The 12,083-nt window shown below is 29.9% G+C and overlaps 1 protein-coding gene across 4 annotated transcripts in view; it reads right to left on the reverse strand.

Annotated features, from left to right (window-relative positions):
* LOC143193050 (high affinity nerve growth factor receptor) overlaps positions 1–12,083 on the reverse strand; it is a 285,362-nt gene that overhangs the window by 46,152 nt on the left and 227,127 nt on the right. For all 4 annotated transcript variants that reach the window (XM_076398989.1, XM_076398986.1, XM_076398987.1 and 1 more), the window contains 3 exons: positions 10,308–10,405; positions 10,052–10,189; positions 2,789–2,951 (listed from right to left, as the gene is read on the reverse strand). In XM_076398989.1, coding sequence (XP_076255104.1) covers positions 2,789–2,951; positions 10,052–10,189; positions 10,308–10,405 — 399 coding nt within the window. The remainder of the gene's footprint in view (positions 1–2,788; positions 2,952–10,051; positions 10,190–10,307; positions 10,406–12,083) is intronic.

A 12,083-nucleotide genomic window follows, 5' to 3' on the forward strand; every position in this document is an offset into this window, starting at 1 on the left:
AGAAGAACAAGTAGAGGGCGCTGTAGTTTGGCTCGATGCTGTTCAAAATAGTATAAAAGACCAGCGATATACATAAAGTTTCTCTTTCAATATTTTTCTTTCCTAGATCAAAGAAAAGATAAGTATGATTTTCATAACAAGTTTATTTGATCTTGTGGATGTTGGATCATTTGGAGTTTATTCACTTAAACTTTTGATTTCAAAAAACCCCATAAGAAAAAGTCTGGTGCTGTTAAATCCGGAGATCTGGCTGGCCATGCTAAAGCGCCACTTCGCGAAATTGGTCTTCGTGGAAAAACGTCATTCAATAATTGAATTGTCCGTTGTGGCTCTATCTTGCTGAAACCATATATCTTCTAGTTCTCGCGCTTCTATTTCAGGCACAAGAAAATTTCGAATCGTGTCTTGGTACCGTTCAGCAGTAATAGTAACTGTAACACCTTGGTCATTTAAAAAAAAATAGGGACCAATGGTGTTTCCAGCATGAATACAACAACACACTTGTTTTGTTTGGTTGGTTTTAGTGGATGCAATGATGTTTAATTAGTTAATTGAGGATTCTGTGTTCCCCAAAACCAACTTTTCTGTTTATTGACGTGCTCATTGAGAAGAAAATGGGCTTCATGATTTATTATTAATTTAGAAAAACATACAAACAGCCTTAGGATTGCATTACTGTAGTCAACTCGTTGATCAGGATCTCTCGGTAGTGATTTTTGAACAAATTGAATTTTGTACGGGAGCATTTTCAAATCAGTTTTCAAAATTCGTCTTAAACTGCGTGCAGAAATGTGTAACTGGGAACCGCGTCTCTGAATTGATGTTTCTGGAGACTCTGCAACATTATCACTCACCAGAGCCACATTTTTAGTGTCACGAGACGTCCGTTGTCTTTCAGAACCAGGTCTGTCTTCTGTCGTACCTTTCTGTCGAAAATTCGCATGTAAACGATAAATTGTGGTTTTGTGAGGCACTGGACAATTAGGATATTTTTGACACATTTTCCGCCGAGTGGCAATAACCATTATTTTCAATAAGTATTGTCACTATTTCTGCTTGTTTTTGTGGCATATATTCATACATAATAAAATTTGGACGTCTACAAAACACAATGGTTAAAGCGAAACTGAGCCAAACGTCACATAACTAAGATGGTTATATGAAAAATAAATGTATGATACACCATTATTCTAAAGTATTATATGTTAAGTAATCGGGAAGAAATCCTTGACTATGCTGAAAGATATGACTGCTTTCTGTTTGTTCATGGGCATAATGTCTTAGAATATCGAATGACAGGTGGACGTTAATATGAGCTACATAATCCCCCAGAATAGCAGAATTTATGTAAATGCCAATAATGAAAAAATATTGTTAGTGTTGATGTTGTATTTAATCAAGCTTTTAATTATTGGTATAAGATTTATTAATTGGAGGTACTCAGACTGTTTGACAATTGAGAATTTATAGATGAATATGTATATTCTGCAAGCTCTGGAGGAAAATTTGACGCAAACGACTTACTGACTGTTACTGACTAAACAAAATACTTGTCTTTCACTGCTATTTTGTAGAAAATTGTGATAAATGAAGTAGGTGCTTTGTTAAGAACTAAATCAGGAAACCCTTCTTTCATTAGAATTCGTGAAAAGTCTTAACTGTAACTTTATATGGACAATTTACATAATATTAATGATACTACTTAAACCTGTGTAGATGACTAATAGATAATAAGAATGAGTATATTGTTTGTACTAAGATTTCAGAAGATTTTCAATATGCCTCAGTAGTTTCAAGTTTATAAATTTGTTATTGTAATCCATATACAGTGTTATAAATTCTATAACGAGAGATGTTGAAAAAATATCGATATATTTTTTGGTCGATATTGTAATATTTTTGTTTACTAATATTTTCCTTTATATTTTCCATTATAGTTGATAATTTTTCTGTTATGTTTTTAATTACTTATGAAGTAAATTTGGTCAAATTCGAAAAATACTCTAGTGTTTGTGAATATATATTAATTCCAGTTAAAAGTATGTAAGTATACTATGTATTATTAGTTCAAATTTAATTGTAAAACGTAATTAAAATTGGATTTGGATAAAATAATCGAGAAAATTACCCGCATCGGGCAATTTACAAAGCTTACATAATGGTGTGGTTTATAAAATATAAATAGTTAATTAACAGTGTTTAATAGGGTATGTTAAATTTGTATATATTTATATTAGTGTTCATACCGATTATTAAAAATATGTATGTGATAGGAATTTCTGGGTACTGATTTGTATGTAACAGTGGGTTGCAGACAATATTCATATGTTTGGAGTATATATCCAATATCTAGTTACAAGAAAATAATCCAGACACAAAGAATCATGTATTTATGGCTCATTTTTTAGGTCTCTCTGTTCTATATGTTCTAGAATTAAAATAAAGGCAATGTTCGCTGCAATGAATACTTTCATTTTAATGGAACCATCAGTCACATTTAAAATAAATCAGAAATTTCAAAACTGATACATTACGGGCGACAAATGCTGGTCTCTGTGGGATCTCTAAGTTTGGAATTAGCTTACTTAATTTTTTATGGGGACACGCTAAATGCAATAATAAAGTAAAATTATAGTGTAATAATCAAATATAATTGCAGCCGATTATTCAGTAAAAAATGGGTTCAAAAGTAACTTACTGACTCACTTTAATTTTTCCTGTAATTTATTCGATATAAAATATACGCAGGTCTAAAATATTTCTTTTTACTAGTTACTTTTGTACTTACCCTTATAAACTTTTCCAAAACAGCCTTCGCCTAATTCGTTTAGGAATTTTAAAGTTTCTTTTCTAATGACAGGGACGTCCGTACTGCAGCAAGCGGAATACTGAGGGTTTGGAGCGTATCTTTCTGGTATCAATAAGCTCCGTTTCAAGATCATAGGTGAAGCCTGGAATATCACATAATAATATTATTAGTCATCTTTTCTTTTTAATATATTATCATTATAGAATAAGTAATATAAACCTATTTAACTTAATAGCTCTTTTAATTATTTTTAAATTATAAGTTTTGTTCCTGTTATTATCAATATAAGTTTATAAATGTATTTAAACTTTAATTCCAAGAAACAAATGTGATATATATGATAATATATATATATATATATATATATATATATATATATATATATATATATGTATATATATATATATATATGTATATATATATATATATATATATATATATATATATATATATATATGTATATATATATATATATATATATATATATATATATGTATATATATATATATATATATATATATATATATATATATATATATATGATATATACAATTTAAATCACCGAACCAGGTTTGTTGTCAAAGCTTTGATCTTTTGATCTTTGAACATTTTTCGATGGTTCGGGATTATAAGCTATACTATTGATTTAAAATCAACTAAAAAATGTTAAATGTTTTATTATATATTTAGTTTTAGTATAAGTTTGTGTTGTATGGTTATTGCTAGTCAGGAAGATGTTTCTATACACCTCTATATTATATTAGCCGTATCTATCAGCAAAATCTGAAATATCAACGAGAAAGTGTTAAATGTTGACCAGTAACATTTTTTCCACTAATCATGAAGCTTTCAAAATGATATTATCGGCATTATCGACATATTTTCGACTTTTGTTGTTTGATTTGAAAGAATCTGCTGTCGAAACAAATCAAGCACTTTTAGAAACTTATAGTGAGGCAACATCTGTTGCAAAAACTGTCTAGTTGATAAAAATATTGAAGACAATGAATTGAAAGACTTATTGGATAAATATCCAAATTCTCAAAGAACTTCTCAGGCAGCTTAGTTTCTTATGAACCAACTGTTTCCAGATCTTGAGGTTTCATTGCTTGTGAAGCAAAAAGAGGAATTATATGTGGCGTATTTGATGATTGTGTGAATATAATATGTATGTATAATAAATTGTGAAGCATGCATTATTACAGCTCGAATGGGAAATTCTATGTGAATGAAAACTTGGATCGATTTTTGAATTGCTGCCACTGATGTGTAATGTATACATTTCTCGCAATGAATACCCTTTTAATGTGAAATTTGATCACAGTACATGCAAGTGCCTAATACTATTGATAATAATTGACAATTATCATATTTACATTGCTGGTAATCCAACTTAAACTCTTGCTACTTTCTTTATAATACTAGAAAAGTGATATTTCTATAGCTAAGGTTGTAATGTCTGGTGTAACAATGCTTAAGACAAATTGCTTATTTGGTGAAGGAACATGTAATATAGACTACAGTTTAATACACTTTTATTGCCATAATTTCTGTTATATTTATAATTATAATGTTTATTTTTAGTCATTGACTTACAATTGCGCATTTCTTGAAACAAAACGAGTTAAGTAAAAAATGTTTTCTTTTGCAAAGGAAATTTTTCAATAACGAAGATGTTTTTAGTTCCCTAGTATTTTTTCTCCTTTATATAATGAAACTTTTTGAAAGTTTGCCGGCTTCAACGCTGCTGCCTTAGTTTTTAATATTTGAGTTAAAAAATTAAATATCTTTTTATAATGCTTCTTTGAAGCGAATTACGTCAAAATCAACGTTTTAACAATAAATCCCTCCACATCGCTGAGTTTTTTTGAAGTGTTTTTTTTATTAATTACATCTTACATTAGATATGCTTAGTACAATGTTAATTTACAAATTAGATAATTACTATTGTTCCTTTGTAATTGCATTAATATACAAACAATGCGATTATGGGATTAATACATCAGTATGTATTTCGCAAATTAAAATAAAACTAATCTACTTAAGCTAAGGTTGTGTATCCCTTTGATTCCGAGGTCATCGTGCAGCTCTTCATTGGTTACGTAGCCTTAAGCATTGGTAATTAATCGTAGAACTTTGCTTTTGCGTTGGATTACTAGTTGGTTTGATGTCTTAGTGCAACCCTATGTTTGCACTCCATAGGACCAAATTGGCTTTATGATTGACTGATAAACCAATCTCTTTAATTTTAGGTCAATTTGAGAGAATCTTCCAACTAACCAATTCAGTTGCTTGACTTTTGAGTCTAATCTGCTCTGTTTTTGTCTAACATGATATTTCCAGTTCGTGTGGAATTTTGTTATACCATGTGGAATTTATCCTACCATCGAGATATATTTCAAGGTATTTAGCTGTTTCTGCTTGAAGAATTGGGTATCCTGTATCTTCCAGTATTTAGTCTATTTGTAGATCTTGTACTTTCTATTGATTGTACTAGATTGTAAATTTTTCTACAGCTTTAGATAGAGATACATCTTTTGCTATGATAACTATGTCTTCGGCAAACGTTCCAAGTACTCTTTCTTCTATTGTTAGGATATCAGCACTATAGAGCAGATATAGGAGTGGTCCAAAGACACTACCCCGTGTAACTTCTTGAAATACTGGTTGTTTTTGTTAAGAGCTATATATTTAAATGGCGTCGAATTTTTAGATCTACTGTTAACGATTAGATGGTGGTTCACGAACGTATCGGGTAGCGACCCATATGACTCCTTAGGCCACCATATATACACCCGCGAATGAATCTTGCAGGTAATGCGCGAGGTTTGGTACAATTGTCTAATGTTACAATATTTTTTAAATTATTTTTACTTAGAGATATAGAAAAATATTGGTCTTGTTTGTGTTGTTGTTTACAATCGTTTAAATATATTTATAATGGTTCAAGGTAAGGTCCACAAGAAAAGGATAATTTTTTATCAAGATAATTGGTGAGATGCGGTTGCATATATGGGTAGCTTCGATGTCTAAAATCATACAATGAAAGTTTGTATTATTACAATATCCCTAGTATTTATTAGATTTGATCCTCCGTGGCTTTTATATCGACTTGATGGGATAATTGTTCATATGACTTAAATATATAAGAGAAGCGCTTGAAAATTTATAATACTTAGAGTTGTAATTATAATACGTTTAAAACAAAAAATCTAACATATTTTATTTTCAATTTTTTTTTCTAAGAACATAGCGAACAACGCTCGTAATATCGTAGAATGTATTTTATTAAAGACCACAATCAAATTACCTATAAAAAATTCTTTTTGCTTGCCTGAAGTTAAATAATTTAAATTTAATCATGTGGGTAAGAAGAAATGGCATTTGATATTATTCGGAAATAAAAACATTTCTATTTAGGAATGGTTTTCTTTCTGGTTATTTCGAAATGTTTATATAACGTGAATAAAAAAACGTAGAGATTGTTTGTAAAAAATTAATAACGTGGGTTGCGAACCACCTATGTCCCCTATTACGATTTTTGGGACATAATCTATTGGCATTTACAGGTTCTGAGATTACCTACTGGATAGACTCCGTTATGGAGACTATAACACAGAGTCTATAAATGTACAAACATATTTTTATGTGTTAGGTTTTTTTAAAATGAAGTTCATGAACTTCTTCTTTTCTTAGGATACAATTAAATAATGTAACAGTAATTAGCATAAATCTTGATCCAGAAATAAGGTTCCCATCAATTTTATTTATAAAACAATTTTTTCTCATAGAAAATCACACCGTTGGAGAGAAGAAACTTTGCTCTATTATTCTATTTAATCGCCATAATTTTCTATGGCATTTTCTAGATGGTGCTCCTATTCCAATGTCTTAGAAGCGTTGGCCATTCAAGTGTTCCTTTAACTTGGGGAATAAGTTATAATCACTAGGCGCAATATTCGGACTGTAAGGTGCCTCGGCCATGGCAGTCTACCCCAAGTTTATCAAAAGTTTCTGGGTATAACGAGGGAGATGAGGTTGAACCATCTCCTTATTATCTCAAAAAATGCTGACTATGACATTTATGACAGTAGAAAAAGTCTGTCTGTTTGAAATTCCTTACTTGCCACTGGCGAGCCTGAGTGGCGCCACTATTTAGATTTTTTTTCATTTCCATGGGTTGCCTTTTACGTGCAAAAATATCTCGGATAGATGCTGAGGCAATAGACTGCTCCATAGTATTTATGAGGAATCACTCTTGATAACAAAGATGTCCAAACCATTGTGGATTGTCTCTTGATGATCCAAGTTTCTTAGCTATACAGAATAATTCATAAGATAAATATTTAGAATAACCTGGTTTGCTTTGAATATTTTTCTTCTGCCAGATTTCTGAATTAAATTTATTCTCGTCTATTAGTGATTACATTTACTTTATTCTTCTGATTTACAGCGACAGATAATGCGACAGTCGATAATATTTTGGTTTTTAATTATGGTCCTTTAATTATCATCTATAAGGTGAAGCATATTCGTTTGAAGACAGTACCTGTGTGGGCAAATATAGCTCGTGAGCGAATATCTAATTAGTGAGGTTTTTATCATTATTTCAATTTTATGTCATGTCTGTTGTAAAATAATTCTAGCATAATTATATCCATTAATATGCTAAAATGTTTGTTATATTTTGTCCTTATATATAGCTGGTTAATTATGGTGGACAATATTTATGTTGGTGCTTAATAACTTTTAAGGAAATGTATTGAAGTAAAGCTAGGCAAATAGAGAGAGTTTTTGAATATACTCAAAATTGGAATGAACTTTAATCCTATAGAAAGTAGTCTAATAGCTTATATATTACTTACAGATGCATAGAATAACAGATGTAATTGAAAAAGCCTATGAAGATAACAATAATGTTCAGGTATATTCCAAGATATAGCACAAAGCTTCGATAAGGTATGGACATGTCGTCCTTGTTCATAGACTACTGGGAATGTTGCTGAAACAATACACTGGTCGACCAAGGGTAAGCCTACTCTACAAGCTGTAGCTGCACCCTGATACTACAGGACTGCTTACTTACACCGAGACCTTCAGACACCGCCTGAATATTGAAGTACTACAACTCTTGCATAACACCAGAACAGGACGCAGGCTCAAAATAATCAAACCATTTGATCTTGTGTTAAAATAGCAGCGTTAATACATAAACGTTATTACACCAGACAGTAAGATAAGACCGAGGAGTTCTACTAGATTACTTTTAAGTTATTGTAAAGACAAATTGTACGTTAGTCGGTAACGGCCAGTAATAATACAATAAATAAAAAATAAAATGTGACTGATACAAAAACTCTTGAACTGGTTGTATTTTCCGTTCGGTCGTTCCAATGAGTCCCAACCTCTATCCGTAAGAAATAGCTTTAAAATAAGAGTAACGGATTATGGAAAAGAGCGGTCACGCTGGCGTTGGATCGGCAATCCTTTTGCAATATTTCAAAGCATCCCTTGATATACTTTAGTAAAGTAAAGCAGGATTACCTTTTTTTATCGGCATTTTAATAAATCACCACTTCTTGTAATAATATAAAAGTCTTTGTTTTTAAGCACTACACATGTCATGACTTATATATAACACGTATATACGGTACGTCACAACGGCAGGGTGATACTCTTGTTTGTTTTCAATTGGTAGCATAGCAAGTGTTTGTATTACAAGCTCTCGTTTAGATTAAAATTCTAACTTTAGGCATAATCGATATATAATTCGATTATTATATTGTTATTAGATGAAACGTAGTGCGCAGTTTATAAAATATTTCATTATTTTAACTTTATCACCAAGTAGTTTAATTATAAATTAACATTTATAATATATTATATAATGCATTTTTATACACAGACATAGAGAAATAGATATTTTTATATACATTTTAGATTACATAAAGACATTGAGATGTTTTTTAACAACGCCATTAGGAATTAAAAATAATTGACTAACAAAAAAGTACAACCTTTCCAGAGACGACTAGGTTTTTTACGAAATGTTGTTCCTATTTTACGATATTAGATATACTACTTAATAACAGATAAGAAAAAATACAGTTTGAAATATAACAAATATATAAACATATACATATTTAACGACGAATACATACATGTATATGACAAAAAAAGATAGAGATTCTTGTTTATCAATTAATGCATATATCTGAACTTAATTTTAATTGACTAAAATAACATATTTTATATATCATCTATTTAATTTTCTATTTTATATATTTTCGCAGCTTTTTCTCATCCCTTTCTGGTAACATAGCCCTGGACTAGCCAAGTATACTATGACGAATCGATTTGCATTATTCACAACATAATGCATTGTTCACAGCTCTAGCAACGTGATGCCTTGTCATACAAGAGGATAACTTCGCGCCTGATACTCGCTATTGCTGGTTTTTCTGCAACAATACGCCATTTAATGTGCCCAACAGAAGTTGGTAGATGTCGATGGGGATGACTTTCAGGGGCTAACGCATTTCTGATCGTCCTAGTAGATCTATTTTCATCGTCATTCATAATAGTCACAGAAAATTATTCTTTTTGCCTGGAAAGCGATGTAATATCGATGTTGAAACAGTCAAATGGCATTTTCAGTGTATTCGCCATTTTCCCTTAAATCGGACTTTTTCTATCGTATGTATTCAAACAGTTGATTCATAAACTGTCAAGATGTCTTAGAAATATTGGGAGTTTGAGAAGGGTTTTTTTTTCAAAAAGTCTTCTACAAAAAATTGTCGCCGAATTTTGATCCTCCAGTCCGTTTTTTATCATTGTGGCTCACAATCGCCACTTTCAATATACTGAAACCAAAATCGACAATTGGAATATGATGGAACAGCATCACCATATTCTAAACATGTATTATGGGCCTGGATAACAGATTACTTCAAACTAATAATTGAAAAAATTAAAGAAAAATGTTGATAATGCAATGTGTTTTACGGAGGCCTGTATATACTCAATAACTCAATGATAGTAAAACAAAAACTCTTATTTTATGTAGTAAAATGTCAAAACAATAGGTTTAAACAGTTCGGTTAAATTCATCGATCAAAATACATTCAAGTACCTAATATAATCAAAAAGCACCGTTAGAGGGTCGAAAACAGCGATAACTTCTACAAGACTTCAATAAGACATAGTATCAAAAAATTGTAATAAACTATGAAAATCACTTACCGTTTCATTTCTTCTTTTAATCTTTCTCGTGCATACAACGTATATAGTAATAAGAAGAAGAATTACTATGATAACAGCCGTAGTCACTGATAGTGGCACTTTTAGCTCCGAGCTTGTCAAAAGGACTGTTTGGTTTTTCTGAGAATAAAACATAGTATCATCAGTATTTTATTATAACACTACAATTAAGACATTAGCGAAGATTTTGATAATATTTCTCCAAAAGTATTCTTAGAATAAAAAGAACGATACTTACCAATAAAAGAGTTGATTTTTGAGTTGAGTTGGATTCTAGTTTGGGTTTGGTAATGGATGGCGGCTGGACATTTGGTATTCTGCCAGGGAAATTTTTAACTGAAATAATAGAAGACAAAATAATGAACATTTATAGTAAAATACATATTATTGACGCTATTTTGCGTTACAAAATCATCTTGAGAAAAGATGCTGGTTATAATTCTTATAGATTTCCAACATATATTACACATATATTCAACATAACATACATTTTATTTATATAAAAAAATAAACAAATTTAATCTTTAATATATCTTTCTGGCAATATACAAATGCCATCGCGGAAGAAGTTAGCTTCAAGGTGATAAGAGGTTATCGACGAATTTACGTACATAGACGACGCCAAAGCTCAACCCAAATTGATAATGATTGATTTAAAATGGACATTTCGTTGATCGATTTAATTTTTTTTTATTCGAAATAGTGTACTTCCGAGGTGGAACCAAGTCAAGATCTAATGGTGGAATCCGGGGAAATTGAGGCAAACCCTCAAATTTCAAAGTAACATACAATGTTTTCACATATTTTTTATCTAAAATAATAAGATCTTGTATATAATGTTATTGTATATAATGAGCTTATGTGATGGAAGACACTACTCCTCAACGGTTGGGGGTTAGAGGATATTTCTTTATATTATGGGGACGCACAGACAATTAATTGTATACTTTGGAGTAATTAAGGTAAGCTGGTAGGTATTTATCTATTTACAATATTATTTTAACTACTACCAACTGATCAGTATATCAAGATCAAATAATAATATAATTTTGTGTCATATCCACAAAATTAAATTAAGAACAAAACAAATCTAATTTGTTGCTCGTACTGACTTTAACCTGATAATATTGTAAAATTGTAGTGGTAAAAAAATAAATAGGTTTAGGTAGGTATTAAGCTAAGTTTGATTATTTTTTACTTTTTAATGTATTTCTTATTTATTTTTAAAGTCAATTTTTCAATTTCAAATTTCAATTTTGTCAAAATATTTAATTCCTTTAAAGTTAATGAGTTTTAATTTATTATAAATTTATAATAAAATATGTTTTATTTTCTTATATTAAGCATAACTTAATATATGTAATTATTTTAATATACTTTTTTGTGATCATTTACAACATTTTCGTTCATTACGTTAAATAAATAATGTACAAGTTACCATTTCTTGTTTACTGAATTCTCATATAAAAATGTTGAAAATTTATTATAATTTAATTATAATAAGTAATAAAGTGGTATTTGGATATATATATTTGTTTCCTTATAAGCAAATTGAAGAATCATAATAGATCTATTTAAGGGGATATTCTAGTCTAGGAAATTTTAAAAAATCGATTTTCATATTTTTTAATTTATCCAAGCGGATTTTTCTAATTTTAAATTGTTTTCGGAGATATAGTGATCCAGCATCTAAAAACTTTAAAGGTATTTTTTTGATTTGCCAAGTTTTTTAAAAATGGTAAAAATGTTATAAAATATTAGTTATAACATAATACAGATACAATAACCGAATATAAACCATATGTTCATAATATTTATAAAGTGACATTTTAAACAGTATATGTTTGTTGTATTGAGTTAAATGAGATTCGATGTTATTTGGGAAATATCCATTTATGATCAGGAAGTCGATCATTCAGTCGAATAATATATTCAACAATAATTCAACATAATTCCCTTCAAGGGTGATACACTGATTATAACGACATTCCAACTTTTCGATACCATTTTTGTA

The sequence above is a fragment of the Rhynchophorus ferrugineus genome, unplaced genomic scaffold (genome assembly GCF_030347505.1).
Source record: "Rhynchophorus ferrugineus isolate W39M unplaced genomic scaffold, kcgeb_rfMv2 rfM3, whole genome shotgun sequence".
Taxonomy (NCBI): Eukaryota; Metazoa; Arthropoda; class Insecta; order Coleoptera; family Curculionidae; genus Rhynchophorus; species Rhynchophorus ferrugineus.